This window comes from Chroicocephalus ridibundus, chromosome 13, assembly GCF_963924245.1.
Source record: "Chroicocephalus ridibundus chromosome 13, bChrRid1.1, whole genome shotgun sequence".
Classification (NCBI taxonomy): Eukaryota; Metazoa; Chordata; class Aves; order Charadriiformes; family Laridae; genus Chroicocephalus; species Chroicocephalus ridibundus.
Window position 1 is genome coordinate 10,656,396 of NC_086296.1, and position 22,976 is coordinate 10,679,371.

Consider the following 22,976-nt stretch of genomic DNA (forward strand, 5'->3'; position numbering starts at 1 on the left):
CCTACAGCTGTTCAACTGAAGACACAAGAAAGAAAGACCGACCAGTCATTTTATTCAAAACTTTTAAAAAGTTAATAGACAAAAACTGATAAATTATTCTCATTGCATGAATGAGAGACATCACCATGGTTTCCTCTTGCCCCCACAACTTGCACTACACAACAGTCATGTTTTGTTCCCTACTAGCCCCATTTTCCTTGAAATCATCCTGACGTAGCAGCCCTGCATCAACCACACACTCCACACACTGTGCCTGAGGGCTGTACTATGCCTGGGGCTGAGAAAAGCCATCCCACAGACACTTTTCCACCATTCAGGCAACAGTAGTTTTAAGCAGCAGTTTGCTCCAACACTGCAGAACCTCTGACCTGAAGTATCGCTACCTGGAACTCAGTATTCTCTGCTCTGAAAGCAAGGTATCGCCAGTACATATCAATGGGAGAAAGCACTCAAAAATGTCGCAGTTGGTAACTGGAAGTACTTGTGGAAGATTGCTGCTTTCCTTCCATCTTACTGCTACAAACTCATCCCTACATCCTTCTACAGACCAACTTTTAGTTAAAGGCTTTACAAGACAAAAAAGCATCGTTCAGAATAGCTTAAGGTACTTCCTGAGGATGGAGGAACACTTAATAAAAGTAGTAGTTAATTCTAGCACCACAGCTCTGAGGCAAATGGGTTTTTTTAACCCTCTTTTTGCTTTATGCTTACAACCTCCAGGCACAGTTTACATGAGCTTTTTTGGGGGGAGAGGGGAACAATGACACAACATATACATCCTCAACAGCTTACAGAAACTGAAGCCTTATCCCTTTGTCCTTTTAACAGCAGAATACCCTGTTTGTCGCGTCTTCTACAAGAGTTGGAACAAGCTGGCTCATCTTCAGATTTTAGTTGCAGTGTGATACAAGGACTGTTCCTTCCAGTTCCCACACCAATTGCTTTCCTGCACACGAAAAATACCCACAGGAGCAAGCTTTGGTTATAGAAATTCGGGGGGGGGGGAACTTCAGTGCTCTTGCAACTGCTGAGCACACAGACATTCAGTCTCTTTGTATTCCACAGCTCAGCCTTGGGTTTTGGGGAATACTTGAGAACTGGACAGTGTCAGGCTCACAAAGATTTCTTCTTTTCTGGACTGAAAGGCAGATATGAATATGTATGAAGGAGGCAAAGGGCTAAAGGACATTTTTAAGACAGCATCACACCCCAACATAACCGATAAAAATGTAGTGGTACTGTTGCTGAATGTACTAGTGCAAAGAGACTAGAGGCAGCTCCTGGACAGACGTCAGTTTTTCTCATTCAGGTGCGTGTGATTTTTTCCGGAGGCATGAAACCTGTGTCACCCAGTGTTCGAAGTGCCACCCTTCCATTCGGACGTATCACCAAGTGAGTTATGCTGCCATTGTTGAGAGACATTCGCAGCCAGCCTTCTGGGGGGAACTGCAATGCTCTTAAAAAAAAAAAAAAATCATTTATAAACAGTTATATTAAAATGCCACTCACAGCATCACCTTCTGCTCCAGATAAGGACAAAAAAAAAAAAAAAAAAAAGAAAAGAAAATTGTTGGTCATTCTGCAGCCTGCATGCAAATGCCCCCACCATCCGCCCTGGAAAAAAAATACTTTTCTTGTGCAGTTGATATGAAAAGGCAGCATTGATAACTGGACCAGTGCCAACAACACACTTGCATAAGCAGAGTCCAGCAGATGGGTATGATTATTGTAGACAGGATTAATTCAAATCGACAGAAGGCAGAAGCTCTAATGTAGTCAGGTTGCTGGGAACACTCTGAGCAGCCTCGTTACAAACGAGACAATAGACAGCATAGGTTGAAGTTGGTCACTGAGCCGACAGCAGCAGCAGCATAGAACCCCGCGTGGTCCAGGACACACGGAGCAGACAGCTCACACCCCAACGGTCTCCTCCACAGACCAAAGGCGTAGGTGTCAAACAGCACACTTTTACACACTCTTTTAGCCTTATCAACATGGGTAGGTATGTAACAACAGCAGAGACGAGGCAGTGAGACAGGATTCGTTCTACTTACCTATATGTGCCTATGGAAGAAATTCACCAGAGCTACTTGCCATCAGCTGTATTGTTCCCCAGAAGTGGCAAGAAAAAGTACCTTGTGCATTTTATATAAACACAGTATCACAGCAAGTCTCCAGCTATTCTAAAATTCCTAACTGAACAGCCTCAGCAGGTCAATCAATTGTAGTAAACAGCTGGAGAAAATACAAAGTTGTCTCAAACATCTTTTGCATCAGATACTAAAGAATAACTTGGGTTTGGCTCTATGACAGTCTTTTAGGAAGGCTAAGAAATTAAGTAACAGCTACAGTCAAGCTAGATTCAAAGGGAATGCTACATGGATTGCGTTATCAGATAGCCTGGAACAAAAGGCACAGGGAGAAGTTAAAGAGGGAAGAAAATGCAAACAGAAAGAAGTAGGCCGCTACTTCAGAAAAAGCCTAGGTAGCAGCAAGAAGATGTCTTTCAGCACAGGAAAGAATATTCTGTTTACCTGATCAATATTTTTAAGTATAGCAATTTTGAAGAGCTCTAAAGCAGTCCACAGAGCAGTCAAGCTAGCATTTACCTAGCTCAGCTAAATAAAGCTAACTGAAATTGTTGTAGGTATTGATCGGATTAAAGTTTAATCACATATGTCCCACTCAAGACAAATTATCTTACAGACAGGGCTTTGTTGATAGGGAAGAGGAATAAAACAGACTCAACTGACTGGATATAGAGACAGGCAAAGATACGGAACTGTTTTCTCCTTCATGAACAACCCTAATATTAGTGGAAAGATCCACTCTCCCCTCTAATCCAATACTGCGTGTTACCGCAAAAACACACTTGAAATACAAACACAACTTGAACATAATACAAAAACTTCCATTAGTGAAGAATTCCCAAAACTAAATCAATCTTTCATTATACCAGATCAAATTCACGTCACCTCAAAAAGATGCATCCAGTCAGATGTTCTATTTGTTGTCTTTTCCAACAGTCCACACAGGTATTGTCCTCAGGCTTATGGGAAGCAGAAGCTTATGATACTAAAGAGACTGTTCAGATGTAAACAAAAGGTTTTGAGCCTCACCAGTTTAGCCATTTTCACTTTAGAACTAGAATGAAAGTGTTCCAATTTTCAGATTTGTCCTCTATCTGCAAATGAACGCTGTGATGAAGTTGCAGAAGCAGCTGCTCACATTGCAGGCCCTGATTTCCAACCACTTCTAACAAGCCAAATCAACCCAGCAGTGTCATACGCCAACACTATGCCAGTAAAACTATGACCTTTCAAAGCACACAGATGAACACACAATCCAAGACGTACCTGCACACGATATAGCGGATCACGTTGGCATGGCAGACAAAGATCTCGTAGCTGTCTTCTTCCTGCTTTGCATCAGCTCTATGAATGAAGTTTCGAAAAGCAGCTTCAATTCGAGCTCCATCTTCGTAATACTGCTAATGACACAGAGTTCAGAATGAAACACAGCTCAGAGTAGCACATGCCATCGTCTGCATGTGCCGATGGGCTGCGTCTTCTATAGAGTTCTTTACAGGGATGCACCTTTGAGGCTGAATTGATACTTAAGGATTTTAAGTTATTTTAACTGTTCTGTACACTTACTGGGGAGGAGAAAAGTATGCAGTTATCTAAGGTCTATAATGAAAAACATCATCTCAGACACTGCAAGTCAATATAAAGTATATTAAAGAAAACAAAACAAATACAGAAAAAAAAACCAACCACCAAACTTTAAGTAAAAAGTTACCACAGCTTCTGGTTTCCAGTGAGAGACCGGAGGGTCTGGTTCTATAGGTGCTCCCTCTCTCAGCAGGTCAGTGCTAATTTTTTTGACTCCTGAAATATTAAACAGACATTCAGAAAGTTGTTGTTACTCCACCTACCACTGCAAACAGACCCACAACTCTACAATCAATACATTTTTCATATTCTTTCTTCAAGGAAGTCTCCCTCTCCTTCCTGAAGGCCATTTAGATACACTTCCTACCAAGGTGTGTGAATCTCTCCAACACAACTGTTCTGTCATCAGCAAGACAAAGTTTATTCCAAGCGAGAACAGCCAGATCAGCCTGGCACAGGAAGTTGAGTCTCCCCAGTCTGCTGCACTTTGAAGAAATACACTTGCAAGGATGTTAATCTAAATCTGTACGTCAGTTAATGCTTACCGCTAATTAATGCTAATGCTGCACTTTTGATATTTAATATTTATATTAATATTTTGATCTCTTACTCTGAGGAAAGAAAGATGGCGTAGATGGGGTGGCATTGTGCTTGTTTTGGGGTTTGAGGGTTGTCTGGCATTTTTTGTTTTGTTGTTTTGGGATGTTTTTTTGAAGCAGCACATTTAATAAAACAAACACAGAATGGTTAAGAGAACTCCCATTCAGTTAGTCATACCTGAATATCTGCTAAAATACCAGACAGAATTATGTACAAATACCTTTAGTTTAGATCCTAGTATGTCTGAACAGCAAGAGGAAAAAAAACCAAAACAGTAAAACAAAACAAAACCACCAAAAACCCCACAACATCCCCAAAACGCACATAAATAAAGCACTCCCATTAAAAAATCCCTACACCTTTGTGAGCATGCCACATCTTCCCCTGCTCACAGAACAGCACAGAACACAAGGGCCTGTTAACTAACACAGCAAACATCACTACAAGAACTGCAGTTCACGATCATCTTCTCTCCTGCGCTATTGCCCCCCGAGATTGAGGGCTGAGCCAAGCGTGATGACCTGCAAGTCCTTGCTTTGCAAAATGCCTAAGTCAAGAGCAACCAGCAGAGCTCTCCTGCACAGCAGTAGGTACAGGTAGCAGCTAGTCACTCAGAGGGGCAGATCCCTCTTGTATTTTTAAAGATGAACTGGAAACATGCAGCATTAGGGTTGTTAGTTTCTTTGTTAGTTTCTTCTATAGACATATTCACACAGGGATGGAAGTTGACTAAGTAACATCTCAACCTTAAAGACAAGCTTAGAATTCTACTGGAAGGAGTTTTAAGGATCAGAAGACAATGACAGATTAAGGGAATTCACTTACCTGGGAGATGTTTGCTTATAATTTCAGTTGTTTCAGTTGCTCTAGTCATGGAGGAGTGGATAATCTGATCAAATTTTAATCCCAAGCTCGCCAGCCTGTGTCCTGTCAGTTCAGCCTGCTCTCGACCTTAAAGATGATATTCATTATATAAATTGGTGACGCTCATCTAAGCACCTCACACAAACTACTGAAAAAGTTGTCCAATAGACATAAAAGGTCTCCATCAATGTCATTGTTTTTCCTTTCAAAAAGTAATTGGAAAACATTTTTATCAGAGTCACTACTTACTCAGATCAAGCTTATTAGCTGGACAATTTCAAGTCATATTTCCATCAGCAGGGTTGGGTTTTTTTATTAAAAAAAAAGAAAATAATCAAAACTTACTCAGAGACTTTCACTAAAGTATTCAATATCCCTGGCTAGCCCCATCCCCAGGGAGCCACTTCCAATAAAAGATAGTGCTGACCCAAGCCATCTGCCACCTCTGTCTTCGGGGAGCACAGAAGAGAAGACTGTGTCAAACTCAGACCCAACAGGGCGTTTTTCATAAAGGTAATGTCAGCTTGGAACAGTTAAGAACCACAGCACTTAGATACCCCAGGGAAGGCTTTACTCCATCTTTCAGGTAGGTAGGTGAAAAGGCAACAGTTAGTTTAAGTAACTTAGGCAACGCATGGCATGAGACAGAATTAAGAATATACTTTGTTACCGCTTTAAGATAGCAGCTTCCTCCTGAAGCTACCATCTCACTCCTGTTTGCACACTGGTGATTAAGACTTGGGGGGGATGAGGGGAGGTGTTTACACGAAACATTTGTCACCAGACTTCTAAAACCTCAAGCAGCATTGCACAACAATAATCCTCCCCCCCTCAAAGTAGTGTTGGCATACATATAATCAAGAAAGTGTCCACTGTTTTTTAAGTACACTATTAAGATAATACTAATTAGCATTTAAGACCTAGTCACAGGATCAATGAATTAAGATCAACACAGACAGAGGTTACCCTCATTTCATGCAACTGATAAGCAGTATTCCCAGAATCAGTGCTTAGTAGCATAAGTTAAATGTATTTAATTATAAATACTCCAACTGAAAGGAAAGTCAGGGGCAATTTTATTTTTTATAAATCAGCAAATTAACTAACAGGAATAGCTTTTAAAAAGAAAACTATCCCAAACTTAGGCATGCAGCTAAGTTTAAAAGCTCAGCCTTGAGGAATTATGTAAACTAGCGTGAAAATTTGCTCAAGGAACCTTAAGATAACTTGGAAGTTTCCTTTGTGAATTTTCTTTACAACTGAGTATGTTTAGAACTCTGTAAAGCAGATTTTAATGTCTGGATTTAGAGGATCAAAAATGGAAAAACCAAACTTATTCATGACATCTTTCTGCCACAAAGGATCCAGAAAGTGGATTAAGGTTTGGCAGTGAGACCCAGAACAGAGGTGAGTTACTGACCTGTACTCATCCGACAGCAGTAGGTGAAAAACAATTTTCTCAAAACGCAAAGTACGATGCTTCTAGAATACATACCAAGTGGGGTCAGAGTTCTGTCTTTATCAGCCCGGCCATCCAAATTATATTGAGAATGACGGATAAGGAATATGTGCCTGGTGGCTTTTGCTTTGCAGTGATCTAAGCGCGAGGCAAGTTCTTCTTCCCCAGTTTCTTCGTTTTTTTTTTTGAGGTTGATAAGAGCCAGTGGTTCACGTCTAAACAAACACATTTAAAACATCATTTTTAGATAGGGGAGATTAAAAGGCAGATAAATTTTACAGATTTTGGGTTTCCTTGAGGAATTTTACAGTCTTGCCTCAGTTCTAGATATAACTGACATACTAAAATTGACTATTTAGCCATTTATATTGCAAAACTGATTAAACCATTGTTCGAGAGATATAAATAAAAGCCTGCATTAAAAAAAACAAAAGTTAATGCTGTAGGTTAAAAGGTGTATCTGACACAGATAAATTTGCTGTTTGGCAACAGCCACCCCTCAGTTAATTCTTGGGGGGAAAAAAGCAACAAACGCAACAGAAAAAGTTAAATCCTAATGCAAACAGATGGTGTACACTAAAACACATGAAAGCTACAGTCTGTCTGGACAAGAAGATTATAAACACTAGCAGAGATTTTATATTAATTCCTGTTAATTCAATAGTTGTTCTTGGGATTTTCACTCAGTTTCAGTCACAGTAGGGTAGGGTTTTTGATAAGAAAAAATAACCACGAGCGATATCCAGGAAAAGGGGAAGAGGTGCTGACTGAACATAAGGGAAAGAAAATGTTACTCCAATTTTCTGCAGTGCATATTGAGAATTATTTTGTACTTTAAACCGGGTCATATCAGGTCTCTCCAGTAACACTTTTTTGTTGTTCAGCCTGGCATGTTTATTTATCCTTTCATCTTCATCATTCCCTCCCCTCATGCCACTTTAATCTTTCTTCCATCTTGTCACACTGCAGACAAGTCTCCCTTTCTGCACACCATAACCTTCCCTCTTGCACATCACCCAGTTGATCCGGTTCTGCAAGATGACAGCAGGCACGGAGGCTCTTCCCCTCCCTCCCCCAGTACCACAGACCAGTGCCACAGGTTTCTTGCTGCCAACACCGCACTATCATCATCAACACTGTCCAAGCCTCCCATAGATTGGTCTTCTGGTCCCCTCTCTGCACTGATCCTCTACCCCATCAATACAAATACTTTTGCTATGTCTCTCCACCTTAGAGGGTAAATCCTTTCCCTTCACCTCATACCTAAAGAACAGTTAATTTATTTAATTTGTATCAGATCTCACTTCTTCCATTATTATAATTAAACTTGTTTCTTTATTTGTTTTTCTTTTTTAAATCAAGAATATAATTTTTATTCAGTTCGAGACAAAGTAAGCTGGTCACAGAAAATTGCTGCTTCACATACCTATTTCTACAGTTCACGGCAAGATTGGCTTTAAAAAGCCTTGCATCCACTTTGCTTTAGTAAAAACCTGATTTCTATTAAGCAATGAGGCTCAACACATTCCTCAAGCTGTTGACAAAGTTCAGCAAGGCAATAAAAATGAAACAATAGTCTAATAACAAGAAGTTCCATTGCTGTTTCATAGGATACTTCTTTTGGTTCAGTAGAAACTATATTGCTGGAAAGGTACATTAGGAAAACAGAAAAAAATGTCTGAAAAATCCAAGCACGTTTACATACATTTATAAGTGTTATACACATTTGTGTATTTATAAGCCATTTGACACCTTTACACGTTAGAGTGTTTCTGCCAATGTCATCCAAAAATCAAAATTAAGACTTCAACCAGGTATAGCCAAAGTCAAACCACACCGACTGGGAGACACCAAGCAGCAGAAAACTAAAGCTGATCTGCAATAATGTATTTGCATAATACACTTCCACTGTTTGCACACTATGATGGATGGTGATATAGTACACTATCCTTAACTGCCATTAAGTGTTATCTAGCTATATTTGTTCAGGCAATTTTGACAGTGACATCAGTTATAGCACAATCTCTACTTCCTGAATTAGTTAAAAAAAAAAAAAAAAAAAAAAAAAAAGAAGTGTTACAAGAGTCTGAAAGTACTTTAGAATCCCTGAAGAAAATCAACCATTTAGCAGCACCACAAAGGTCTGGATCTGCAGTTAAACAAGTAGCTTTAGTATCTCCCTCAATGTAACTGCGTAACCAGATATACCTTCTTTAATGAAGGTTTTATTTTTATAATTAGGCGTACATAGCCCTGTTTATATGAGCATTTGATTCTGTAGCATCTCAAAACCCAAACCAGGCTGAATTATACAATAAAAATCTGTTGGTGCTTAAGTTTGGATTTACTGCGATTATACTTGAGCCTGACAGAAGTCTCCCTGGGGAGACAATTCTACCAGACGGAAGCTAAATGAGTCAAAGCTCAATACAGATCTTTGCACGTTCTAATTAAAGATCAGAAATATGTAGTTAACCCTTGGGTGATTGCATTTCAACACCATGACGAACACAATTAAGTTAGGTTCAAGGCAACATTACCTTTACAGGGATTTAAGAACACTAATTGCAGTTCCACGGCCAGCACAAGCACCAGCAGGCCCCTCAGAGCGCTCGGGTGCCCCAGAACGCCAAGAATTTCCAAGAAGTTCCAAGAATTTCCTCTCTCTTCTGCCCTGAGCAGCCCACCCGTCCCCTCGCGCCCCCTTCCCTCACCACAGCCGCCGCCAACAGCGGGTCCCCGCCGCCCCTACCTGTCCCAGTTGCTGTCCCAGTAGCCGCCGGTGCCGGCGGGTCTCTCGATCCAGCCGGGAGCCGGCGGGCAGGAGGAGGCGGCGGCGGCGGCGGGCGGCAGCAGCAGCAAACCCGGCGGCGCGGCGGAGGCGGGGGGAACGGCGACGGCGGAGCCCCCCGTCCGCGGCTCGGCTTCGCCGCCGCGGGCCGGCTGCTTGCTCACGGCAACGGCGGAGAAGAGGACGGAGCCCCCGGCCAGCCCGCAGGCTGCCAGCGCCAAGGCTCGGCGGAACGACATGGCGCCGGCGGCGCGCCGCGTGCCCCCTCAGCCCCGCCGCCGCGCGCCCCGCCCAGCCCCGCCCCTCCGCGGACGGAGCGCGGCGCGGGGCAAGATTCCTCCGCGAAGGCGGCGGGCAGGGATGGGGCGGGCGGTTCCCGGGAAGAGAAGGGGGAAGCCGGCATTTAGGGCATGCGGACGCCCGGCCTACAGCGTCGGCCTCCCCACCTCGCCCGCCCGAGGGCGGCTCCTCCCTGCCCCCATTCGGGCCATCTTGACCGGCAAAGGGTGGAAGGGATGGTCCTCGTGGTCCCTTCCAGCCCAGGGTTCTGGTCTGTGACTGACGAGGAAGCTTCTTTCAGGAGCAAGATCTCGGTTTGGCTCCAGCAGCGTTGCGTTGCGCAGGAGAAACGATGTGGTCAAAGCGGAACATTAATTACCTGTAGACCCGCCGTGGTGCTTACTGTCTTAATAACCCCACGACAGAAGCCTTGGGGAAAGAGAAGCGGAACAGAGCCCTTTTTTTTCTGAGCTGACATCCAAAATTCAGCACTGATTGCTACCTGTTAAATTCAGCAGTTTGCAAACAGTGACAGAAATGCTGCTGAACCTGGATCTCGGGATGCTGGTGTATTTTACACATTCTGTTATTCAGCCTTTGCATATTTAATTACGCATTCTTATCATGCCCGTGCACCTGTTGAAGCTTTGCCGCCATACCCACACTCCCCACACTACAAATCCGAGTTACTCCACTCCTGTGCCCGCTGGGTGGAAGGTTTCCAGCAGCCAGGTTTCAACCAGTGCGAGGGCCCCCAGAAGGATCACAGAGTCCTCCCACTCCCCCAGGCACCCAGCCGCCCGTCCTGCTCCTGCTCCGCCATCGAGACAACAGGCCCTTGGCTTGGCGGGGCTTACAGCAGAACGACGAGGATGCCATGTCTGTCCCAAAGAAAATGGTCCTTCTGCTGAAGAAGGCAAAGCACTCTCCAGCTCTCCCAGCTGAGTGTCTTTCCCCTGTCCACCACTCCGTGTCTCTGTCTCACACACACATGGTTCAGATGGAGAAATCCATCTGTCTCCAGTACAGGTCCTTTGGCTCTCGGACGTTTTTAGATCAACAGTGGCCCCCAGGGGCCAGACAACTGAATCAAAGACCCTGATGAAAATTTGCTACAGACTAGATGGTTTTTTCCCCTCCTTTATCCTCCTTGCCTGCCTCACTCTATATTTAAGCTACTCAGCCTTCTGTTTCTTCTTATACAGCTTTAAAATGTTAATTCAATTATTTTGCTTTAGTTTATCTTGGAAGTATCAGCGCTTACAATAGAGGCAGGAGCGTGTATTTATACTGTGTATGTTCCTTCTTATCAAGAGCCCAGAAGGAAAAAATTTAATTTCGGAACTTCACATCCAGTTCCTCATAAATAGCACAGTTGTTTTTCCCCAGTTCTCAGTTTCCTAGCTTCCTGCAAATGACTTCTAAATCTTTTCCCCCATAATACCTTTTCTCTTCTATCCCTCATAATTAACACTCATTCTCCATTAACTGTCCCGCTGACCTCTTTCCCAGGAGCCTCCCACTAACCTGAATCCCAGTTGCCCTATTTGACCTCCAACGACTCATGGAAGAAGAAAAAAACTGCACCAGACGCCATCGTCCACTTGGGGACAGGCTGAAGCCGGATGGGACAAATAGTGGAATTCCTGATAAATCTCTCAGTTGCTTGAATTGAATTCTAAAATCATGTGGTTCAGCTGAAACTTCAATGCTATTAAAGGTGCATCAATTGGACAAATATCCGACACTTGAGGTCAAAATCCCAGTATAGACAGAGGCGAGTTTGTCAAGTGCACAACAGTGGCACCAACTCACACCAGGGCTGAACTCAGCTCACCACCAGAAAAATTTGAGACTGTTGTTAAGCAATAGTCAAAATTGCTTCCTCAGCAAAAAAATGTATTGCTGAACATCTGGGCAATCTCATTGTGCTAGAAAATTAAAATGGGTAATACTGATTTTTTTGCCTCCATGCTGCATTTTGGATGTCATTCTTCTGTGATAACACTTTACCATCAGAAATCTCCTGTGCATATGCTCCCATTCTGCAGTTTATTTTTGCTTGGTTTAGGTAGTAACGCATTTATACAATTTATACGTAAAAGTCTTTTGAGATTACTTTAGATTTTACTCAGTAAAGCCAAAAATGTTATTTTAAATTAGGTTATGTTTACCGGTTTTGTAAAAATTGCAATTCAATTAGGTTAAAAAAATTTCTAAAAACAATTTGTCGAAAGTTACCACTAGCTTGAATATAGTCCTGCATTACATTAATAACTATTTAACTTCTTGCTCTTTTTTTTTTTTTAGATATATTCATATTGCTACTATTCTAATCCAGTTTTATTGTGTTGTATTTCATCTCTGAGCAGAAAATCCACCTAAGAGGATAACAACCTACTGATGGTACCCACTAATGGAATTGTTCTATTAGCTAAAACAGTAAACGCTTGTGCTACTGATGCCCACGGGTCCAATACTCAGGGATGGTTCCCAGGGGTTTATCCCATGCCAGTGCTAGATGCAGAGATACCCTGGAGCAAGGTGCGGAAGGTTAGGGTGGCCTCTTAACTATGTTGTGACCAGAACAATGCAAACCAGAAATTCGAAAGCCAGTACGGTTGGCAGAAAAGTCGGTACAGATGTGGCCTGACAAAGGGTGCTGCTTTCCCCTGGCAGGCAGAAACACCTTGCGGCAAGAGCAGGAGCAACACAGCCCTCGGGGTTAACTTCACTACGCGAGGAATACCAACAACTTTTGTGTTCTGTATGGGACCTGGATCACTACCTGGATGAGTCAGTGTTTGGATGTTTTACCATTAGCTACAGGGAGAGCAAGGGCAGGTCTCTAGCCTACAATTGGCAAGCAAAATTTATGAACTTTCAGGCATTTTTTTAAACAAAACAAAGGACATTTGAAATGAGGAAAATGTGGTTTTGAAAAGCCTTTTCCATGACCCCAAGTGCATTTACTCACCATGTATCACCTTTCCCAATGTAAAAAAAACCCCTAATAAATCTGTAAGTTTATTCTCAAAAAGAGACAGAGAAAGAGAGAGAGAAAAAGGAAACATTATGTCATTTGATCCAAATGTATTCAGACATATACCGTGGACTTACTCCTGGCCTTCTTAAAGGAAATACTGATGTCATCCTGGCCCGCTTCAGACCCAGCAAAATTTAAATGATACACTAGTTTAAGCTTTTGGGTTATAAAATGATGTTACTTAAGCTCACTTAATACATTTTTTTATAGAGCAAGACAAAATACTGCTTTTAAGCAACTTTAGTTTGTGTAACTTGACCAGTTAAAAAAATAAAAAATTTTGAAGCAGATACCAGCTTTCTGACCACATCAGTGAAGGGTAAGCACAACCACGCAAGTCCTGTGTTGGTTAAATACAGCACAAAATTTAGGGAGATTTTGGCATGAAAGAAAGTCTACACATATATATGTTAGCAGTGATTCAGATCTTGAATTTAATCTAAGTCTTGTGAATGACCCAGTAGAGGACCCTTCAAATCTCTTTTGGCCAGAAAAAAACGAGAGAGAAACTCATTTAGGATGAAAGGCTTGTCCCCTTCCCCAGACATACTCTCTATAAGCATATTTAAAACTAGCCTTCACCTTACCTAGAGCACAGAAAGTCTTTACATCACAGAAGAGTAATCCATTTCGTAATTTTACACTCACAGTCACCATCTTTCTATCTGAAATAGACTGAAAAAGTTTCTTTGTGCTGGGCATCACTGGTAAACTGAAGTATCTCAAATTCAGCTGTAAGGAACTGCTCTTCTTTCCTGGGACTGAATCTCTTTCCTTATTCCTTACTCCTTACTAAAGAGGAGTAAGCCTCTTTAGTACACCGTGACTAAAGTCTCATTAACACTGAACTTTTTTTAAAAATCTCCTTGCACTTCTTAAATTGTCCCCAAACGGTTGAGACTGGAGTGACAGGATAGCTCTAGGATAAAAATCTGTCTTCTGCATATTAGTGTTCCAAAGCCTTGCCTCTGACGGAAAGCATGAGAAAAGAGTTGCTACAGAGGGCAAGAATAAGAGCTTTTATAAAACTCCCTCTGGGTGGGGGTGTTACCTGCCAGGTCTTCAGTGGCGTTAGAATCACTGGGTGTGTGCCTTGAATGCTACATGGCATTGCAGATTTCTGGCAATGGATGTCACCCCATGCCCTAGAGGCTATCATGTTTTCAGCTTTAGGTGACTAACGGTTTATTACCAACAAGTCCTTCTCGGTATCTTAGCTTTCTGTTATCTAAACCCAGAAGGTTTCACTCTACCAAGCACAAACATTCAGAGTTACAAATCAAAGGACACACCAAAAATATGTTTGTGAAAGAAAAGACCAAAAAAAAAAAAAGTAATTTCTGAACTGGCAAACTGGTTTTATTAACACAGTCTCCAGCCCTTTCATTAAGTAAACATATGCAGTTCTGCCCCTAAAGTCATACTCATGAAACTAAGGGTTTATAACAGCAATACTAACACTACATTATCTAATGTAACGCTCTAATAAATAATGATGTATCATGCCAGAAGGGTTTAATTTGAAACAGATGGTCTAAGGAATAGAAACATAAGCAAAGTATTTTACTGTAATCACTATCCAGGAAACAAAAGGGGATTTGATATTATTGCCTCAAGGACTGCCTTCCCCCCAGCGTTTTTGTCTTAGGTAACAGTAATCTTTTATTTTGCTAACAAAGCACAGGTGCTGCTGAGAGCTCACAACAACGAAACAGAACTCAGGCATTTCTCCTAATCCTGATTAGCAACTGAGAATTTGCTTTAGCAACAGCATTTCAGCATTTGCTGCTTTTGCAAAGTTCAACTGATCTCTCTCTACAGCATTTTCTTTTTTTTTTCTGTTTTAGAAAAGAAAATAAATTTGTAGTTATTACAGACTTGAAAGTGTTGGCTTCTCTTGCATTTGATAGTAACAGTCACTACAAGGCGCTTAATGTTTAGGCGCTGCAGTCTATGTCCTAAACCAACCTCTGCTTTTAGGGGCACTGGCTAACCATTAAAAAATGTGATCTGCAAAATTCACTTAGCAGGAAACAGAGCACTCTTCTTGCAAAATCATTTGAGGTACTGTGACATACATAATTACAAAGCTTAGGAGATTTCTGGTTTTAATGATCCATTTAATGCTTTACAAAGATATATAAAGGCAAAATTCGAGCTCCCCCCAAGTGGATATCCTTTCCTATTTCTCTGTCAGGAGCTGTTTCAGATATTCCCTGCTTTACTTCAGAAAAATCACCCTAGGGATGAGCTTGGCACAGGCTGTTCCTTTTTTTGGAAACAAGCATTTAAATGCAGTGTTTTCACATACAAGCTGCATTGAGGCTGTGTAGGCAAAACCCTGGGATGAAATAGTTTTTGGGGAAGTGACACTAACTACAGGTCTGGAGAACCTGCAAGTTAGTCAGCCAGATACGTGACATTCTCTGCTGGCAACAGGGCAGAAATAGCAGCTGCAGCTCAGATTTAGCTAGACGAGCTTCCCAAACACCACCCCCGTTTCAGAGAGACTAAGGCCCAGACCGAGAAAAGCACTTGCTTGGACTGCACCTACCTTTAAATACATGAATAATCTTTCTGAAGTCAGCGGACCTTGTCAGTATTGTGCCAGTGTTTAAAAACCCACTTTTCAGGAGAAATAATGAGCTTAACACTTACTTTTCTCACGTACTTAACACTTACTTTTCTCTGGGGACTTTTGCAGAGGTAGCATTTTTGTATTGGGGCCTTAAAAATCCCAAGCATTGTGAGATCAGTCCAAATAGCTTGAGAAGTAAAAAAAGTTAATGGGATATTCAACTGTTTAAACACAGATGTGTGCTTACGTGTCTTATTACACATTAGTCGCACTATCTAGTAAGCTTGGTACAAAGCCAGGAGCTAAGAATTCTTTAATATTAATTGCTATTCTCTGGAATTACTGTGTGACAAACACTTCAGTACAAAATGGCCCAAGAACATCGTCCTAGGTGCTCTGCAGAGACTGTCTGAGCACAGGCTCCTTTCAGACCCTGTGTGGAAGAATTTCACACTGTGATCGCTGGGTTTATACCCCTAGGGACAATACCAGTGGAAAGATTAATTTGTCCCATTGACAGTATTTCTCAAGAAAAAAAGGGATGTAATGTACATCTACATGACTGATGAGACACAGAAATAGCCTTGCTTCTGCTGACAGAGATGATGAGTACGGCATCAGACTGAGCAGTGCTGGCTCCCGACAGCACGGTCAAGAGCCATTGCTTCCAAATAAGAGAAGTTAGTGCATTTCCTATGTCTGTTCAGGGTTTATCTTTGCCTGAATACAAAATGCAAAGTTCAGGACTGAGGAAACAGTCTCATCTCAGTTACAACAATCAGCACCTGGCTTTGGTGGAAGTATTCCAAATTTGCATTAGTATAACTGAGACCTGTCCTACAGCATAACACACACATTCCCACAATTTGCATCTCCTGACTAGGAGCGGCACATCATGATGCTACTTCACCTGAGAATGTATTTTATTTTCTGATCAACAAGTAGAAAACCATGGAGAGCATCTTCTCATATTACAGTACTCATTACTACACATGTCGTCTTTCTGTCTCATTCCCAACGCTAATAGGCACAGGACCTAATTATCCCCATTTATAAATAACTTTCTTCATCCTATCTCTGTCCAACAACGTTTTGGCAGGCATCCTCAGCAGAAGATTTGAAATTATGTCCCTGCCAAAAATTATTGCTGCTGATGAATCACAGCACACACAATTGAAAGGCTGTGGTTGCTTTTATAAGTATCTGCACACATAGATATAGATATGTAAATGTATGTATACATATGTGTGTGTATAGCAACTTGGAAATTGCTGTACATATAGATCAAGCAAAATGGCACGGTGGCTTTTTCTCCCTTCCAAATGATGTTACTGAGCTCATCCAATCAAATTTCTGATAACGTATTCCTGTACTTCCTAGGGAAATTTTAAGGACTCTCACATGAAAATCAGCCCTCTGCATTGAGCTAGGCTGACCATCACATTCGTTTAAGTTATCAAAATCACCAATTGTAAGACTCAAGTGATGAATTTATTCTTGAGCATAGAATCAGGCAGTCATAGAGCATCCAAGGAACTAGGCTTCAAAAACCTACTGATGTCAGCCCGGACTAAGGAGAGCATTGCGTATTGCTTTCCCATCCCCATGCAGGGGATTGCTACCAACAGTAGCAGAGTTAATGCTGTGCTCAAGAATACCTTTGGTCCTCTTCTCCCGGCCCAGTTTTGGGTTTTCACAACATCCTGTGGCAATTTAACCTGCTTCCTTGAAAAATTCTGCCTTGTGTTTTCATTCTGCTTTTTGGTAATTTCATTTGGTGCTCACTGTTTCTTGTACTGTGGGAAACCGAAATGCTCGTTCCTCGTTTGCTTCCTCCATGGCATTGATTATGTCATTTATCAGCTTTAAACCAACTGGATTCAAGAGAGAGTTCTTGATGTGAGATGCTCTAGAGAGAAACTCTTTGAAAAGAATTGTTTTTCTATCTGAACTGACTTGCCACTAGCACTTTATTGTTATAACCTGGTGTGATTTACCAGTGACTTTTGCCTCAAAAAGAAGAATCTATGAAAACTACTTAGCTAAAATGAACTACAGGTTCATTAGCTAAAATAATTGTTACTGTAAGTAGGAATTTATGCAGAATTCTTTTTACAATATTAGCAAAACCCACATTCAGCAGCTGTTGATGTAGCAATAGGTGAAATACACAGTATAGATTTTATGCAAGTTTTTTTGAATCTGCATCTCAGATCTTGTATAACATTTTATATCTGCAAAATGAAGCGTAATAAGCAATTTACTGTTGCTTCAGATTGAATTTATATTTTGTAATGAATTTAATATGTCATATAAAACATAACTTTGAGCTGCAAACTGGCGTGGAAAAAAAAATCACGAATGTTTTCTTTTTGCCAACTTTGACAATTTGGGGAGGGGAATTACTTTTACAATGCTTCCCTTTAGCTTTTTTGCAGTGCATCTGATAGGCACCTGGCATTGAAAGACTTGCTGCTGCTTAAAATTAGAAAATACATTTTATACTAAATGTGTTCCTCCAAGATGAGTGCAGAGAAATGTGGAATTGCCAAAAACTAATGGCTATCCTGTGAGGACACAGCTCTGTTTGAACTTTTCCCTGCTAGCCTGCTTTCAGTCCCCAGCCAAACCTGTCATAGAGCTCTGAAGATTTATGTTATTACTCTGCCTTATACCCCTGCCTTCATCAAGGCCCTGCCTACATTATAACCTTCTGTCTTTCTGCAAAATAATGGCGGGAATCTGTCTGGAGCAGGAAGAAGAGATCTTCTATGTACTTAACAGCGTGCTGCCTGACCCAGCCAATCAATCCTTCATGCTGATAGAAACAGGAGGAAATTTTTCTTGCCAGCAATAAACCCAACGGCCCTTTGCCTCTTTTGACACTGTCTATTCCCTTTCATGTCAGCCAAGGATATTTCTTTCCCTTTTTTCATTACCTGTTTTCTCTTTGACCTGAACTCAGGACTGTAAAAATGCCCTCCAAAGTCCCACACCTCTGCCACAAGGCAGAATGTCCATATGTCATCATATAGCCTCTACTAACCACTGCCCTATTGCCAACAGGTTTCAGACCTGGCCCCAGGGAATGGCCACGTGACCCACACTGCAAGTCACTTAACAATTTAAATCCAGAAGATCTTCTGTGTCATATTGCAATAACAGCTGCCAAGTGACGTGACTTTCCCAAGGTCACAGAGTAAGTCAGTGACAGAGCTGCAAACACAAACCGTGTCACCGTTGCCCAGGTCCGTGCCTCACCCCCTCTGGGTGGCAGGTAATGCATCCCAAGCGCCAAAGAGAAAGACCACAGAAGAGCTCACTGCTTAGATCTGCCCAGTGTTTGAGCTAGGAGGGAGCACAGACACGCTGTACCCAGAAAGACATTTCACAGGTCTCTGCCTCAGGCAGGCAAAGCATTTCTGGATGCACAGGTTGTGTAATGAATCCATCCAACAGCAGGATGCTCAGGTTCCTGCTGGTGATCAGTCTCTGTGGGTATATGTATAAATAAACCAAAACCAAGGATAGTACATTCCAAGTCTCTTGTACCCAAAAAAGACTTTCTCCATCATTTTGGACACAGTGCTGAAATGCACTTTTGCAGCATCCAGGGCTTTAGATATATATGGAGAGAGTCTGTATAGATATCTCTAGAATCTGTGTAGATATAATGCAAGAAAAAAATTCTTTTAAAAATACATGAAAATACATAGTGATATAAATTCTGTAAAAAAATACTATGGTATATTTTCTTACGAAGCTTTTACACATTTGGAAAAATGTAGCTATTCTGTACTTCAAAATAAGTGGAAATAAATATATTTATTTTGCCTTTACAGTTAAATAAACTCATGCAACTTCTGTTTACACATACACACACCTAATCTTCCTATCCCTTAAAGCAGCATGTGTTTTCCTGTGTTAAAAATCCCAATGATTAATAATTTCTAACTCTTTCCTGCCCCTTTATTAGAAAGGGAGTTATTGAATAGAAGACCATACTAAGAAAGGAATTATTTTGTGCACCAATAATGTTATTCCTTCTTTGATAATCTTCATGTGCTATGAACACGGTGTTGTAAATAGCCATGTCTTTCTGTACAACATTAAAACAGACACAAAGAAGACAGGAATTAATACAATTTTTTCATGGCAGCATAGCAGCCTAATCCTTGCTCTCAAGAGAAAATGTAAAAGGCTGCATGTCGATGTCGATGGCTGCACAACTCAGCTCTTACTGTGATCTGTGCCACAAGAGCACACTGCGGTGTCCCCCCTTTTTGAGGTCACTCCCAACCTACAGCTATTTCTTTTACTGTATTTCTGCTCAGTAATTTTAGTTATTATTATTATATATATACACAACTATTCCAATAAGCAGGTAGCAAAGAGCGGAATTGCTGAAGGCAATGAAGCATATGGTCTCTTGGAATGAGGATAGTGCTGTGTGGGCATTATACAGAGGGTTTGGACTAAAAGGAAATAATGCAGGAGGTCAGGGGAAGGATCAAGGCAGAAATCTTTCATATATTTACTAAAATACCTTTCCAAAGTCAGCATGAAAGACCAAGACTACTGTCAGCAACACCAATCACACAAACACCCAACACCTTTCTCCTCAAGAACATGACCTGAAATGATGCTTTCATTTGAGGTTAAATATGCCCCAGATCTGCCCTATTGCTCCTGGATACCTATGGGATGCATCTGCTTGGCTCCAGCTACACAGCTCATGGCAGAATGATAGGGGTTGAGCCTCTCACAAACACAACACATTTGTGAGGTCAGGAAGTCACATCCTGGTCTGACACGGAGCAAGGGGGCACGTAAATTGTAGAGGAGCCAGGAACCAGTGCCAGAATGCCTGAAGCCCATTTCTGTGCCTTAAGTGCAGACCGTGTCTCCAGTTGAACATCTAACTGGTACATCTCTTACTGCGAATCATAGCTTAACACTGGGAAAGTGCCAACAGGATAGCAGTGTAAAGCACGTGCATTTTGATATAGAAGACTGTGGGCAACAACAGAGCAGTTTGTACGCATTATTTCATAGTGCGTCTGAAAAACTAGTCATAGCCAAATACCACCTATTTATAACTACTTACTTGTCTGTTTTTAAGTCTGTTTTTTTAGATATCTTTCAATGCGACAGTAAAGGCTGATCCCAAGGCCAGATGGATTCATAATATTCAGGCTGCAAAAATAGGATCATGCTGTTACTCACTGAATTTACTCAGACACTGCAGTTTCTATAAGGTGAGATTTTCCTAAGAAAAAGTAGCATTGGTTCGTATTTATAAAAAAAACAAACCAACCAAACAAACCCAAAACCCAACAAAACCCCTTTCACCATCTGTTCAAATGACTGTACAAAAGAGTCACAGCTGACAGTGAAGCTGTATTCTGCTAACCCACCTGTGCCCAGGACTAGAACCAGATTATAATGCCATTTTCTGAGCTTCCACAATCATCTCTGATCCATCTCTGATGCACAGCATCTGTACCTCTGCACCTACATAACTGAAAGAGGCTTTCAACATGTATGCTCCGTGGCAGGGAGGCGTGCTTTGCAACTGGCACACACAGGAGCCATCCACCTCACATCCTTTGAAGCAGTGAACGCAGGAAGAAACCACTGCCCAGGGGCCACTTACCTGCACGTTGCATGAAAGGACAAGCCAGAAGGCAGAAGAGCACCACATTGCTGCTTCACTAGTAAACCCAAATTCCCCCTTGCTGCCTGCCACTCAAAAATGCCTACATGAAGACTAAGTTCTCCATGGTAGGGACAGAAGCTCTATTAAAAACAGAGTTGGCCCAAAACTGAGATGTGGTTATGAAATTCTATTTTCCCTTTTGTCCCCTGTTGTGGGAAAAAAGATGACAAGTATTTGATTTGCTCCAAGTCAGAGGCTTGAAGAAGTCCTAATGTCAATGAACTATAGCAACGAGCTAATTCCTGTGGGTGCCGCTCCCAGTGGCATGTTGTCTATGAGGTTCCATCAATATTAAAGGAAAAACTACCATTGGTTTCAGGGGAGCTAGGCGTGGCAGTCATGAGCTTAGTGTGCTATTGTGCCACTCTGAAAACAGGAATACGCATTTTAGGTGTCCATCTCAAGTATTCAAGGCTTGTGAATTTGGCATTGAAAGCCTTACATTAAGTCCCCATTGCTGACTGTGTGTAATGACATGATTTATTGAACTCAAACTCACAGACACTGGTTCCAAAAGAACAGTGATAACCAAACAATGGTGCTTCATTTGTATGGCAGGCTACATTTCCCTTAAACAGTTCCAGGACTTTCTCCAGTTAATTAGACATATCCTCCCCATCATTTCTTTCAGTTACCACCAAGTTCAGTGGGAGGGTTTTTTGCACTTTGTTTGAAGAAACAGATGGATAGTATGAGCCCTACGTGGAGGCTAGGAGTTTAAAGCTGTGAAATAAATTTTAGGAGGAAGTATGTCAACCTCATGGATTTTACATGGCAGATACTTCCCAAAGTCTGCTGAAAGGAATGGTTTTTAATTACTTATATTTGTAAAATTGTTTTATTTCAGAAAGGCAATACTTTTTAAAATACGGTATTTTTTAAAATACAAGACTTACCTGTGGTACCCCTTTTATTCTAAAATGCAACTCAACTCCTAGAAAAGCTCATTAACTGGCAGGATCAGCTGCATAAGTTTTGGTGTGCACTTCTGCCATATAATCCGATCAAACTGGCCTATGTCCACAAATCCAGAAATTGCTTCGATTAACGTGGACTGGATAGACAGAGTATCTTAACGCAGTCTAGAAATATTGGTAAACCTCAGCATTGCCCACAGTGCTCGCATAGCTTCGTATGCTGTCCATCTCAGGCCAGACATATTCTAGATCTAATACCATATGGATAGGCTATGTCAGTGCTTTATATTCCTTGCAAATAAATGGCAAAATTATACTGTCTGAAAAAACTACACAAGGGATGTGCGTGTAAAAGGTGAATAGGATGGCACCACAGCGTGAAATAATTTGTAAGGGAAAGGAAACATGAATAATCTTCCTTACAGTCATGAGATGAGAGTCTCTTCCACAGAAGCCTTTTCTCTCTCTAGGTAAAATCCACTGTCTGAAGGTTTGCAAAAGTCCCTGTTCCATATCTAGCTAGAGTCATGAGCATTGCATCCCTGTTGGCAGAAAAAAAAAACCACAACACTTTTGGGGGAAGGAATCAGTTTGCCTGTTTGAAAGAACTGGTGAAATACCATCAATGCCAGTGGGGCTGAACGATTCTTGTTGTCATGGCTAAGAGCCAGTTTTCTCAAGGCCACCCGTTTGAGGCAACTTCTGATGGTTCGTCTAAGCTCTCAGCTTCCCCTGAAAGACAGCTCGTCCCCTCCTCCTGCACCTCTCCTTTACAGGTCTGAACACTGGGGTGCTCTCAGGCATCCCATGCTCTTATATATTCTCCATTTTCTCCAAGCTTCCATCACTGCTTTCCCTTCTCTCTGAATATCCCTTAAAATGGTGGGGCTACCTACCAGTCTTCCATGGCCTGGAACATAACCACTGGCAGAAACACCATTTCCAGTCTATTTTATTTGCTTACATTTTAGTAAGTATTTTTGGTTTTGTAGTTTGCTGCTGATATAACCATTTTTTTTCTTCTATCAACACCGATGGGTTTCATTTAA

At 41.6% G+C, this 22,976-nt stretch overlaps 1 protein-coding gene across 2 annotated transcripts; it reads right to left on the reverse strand.

The window, feature by feature from the left end:
- Nucleotides 1–31: 31 nt before the first annotated feature.
- Nucleotides 32–9,686, reverse strand: PGAM5 (PGAM family member 5, mitochondrial serine/threonine protein phosphatase). Of its 2 annotated transcripts, none has more exons than XM_063350744.1 (6): nt 9,350–9,686; nt 6,634–6,812; nt 5,100–5,225; nt 3,802–3,890; nt 3,357–3,487; nt 32–1,456 (listed from the first exon to the last, which is right to left on the reverse strand). In XM_063350744.1, the coding sequence occupies exons 1-6, from the start codon at nt 9,625–9,627 to the stop codon at nt 1,306–1,308; spliced, it is 954 nt and encodes a 317-aa protein (XP_063206814.1). In that variant the 5' UTR covers nt 9,628–9,686; the 3' UTR covers nt 32–1,305. The 2 variants fall into 2 exon arrangements, with proteins under 2 accessions (XP_063206814.1, XP_063206813.1); XM_063350743.1 differs by having other exon boundaries at nt 3,357–3,490.
- Nucleotides 9,687–22,976: the final 13,290 nt, after the last annotated feature.

Excerpts from the sequence above, each read along its gene's own strand:
- PGAM5 (XM_063350743.1), bottom strand. The coding sequence starts at position 9,627 with ATGTCGTTCCGCCGAGCCTTGGCGCTGGCAGCCTGCGGGCTGGCCGGG. Across the intron at positions 5,226-6,633 it reads CAGAACTCTGACCCCACTTG|GTCGAGAGCAGGCTGAACTG; the intron begins GTATGTATTCTA and ends ATCATCTTTAAG. Across the intron at positions 3,891-5,099 it reads TATAAGCAAACATCTCCCAG|GAGTCAAAAAAATTAGCACT; the intron begins GTAAGTGAATTC and ends TTAATATTTCAG.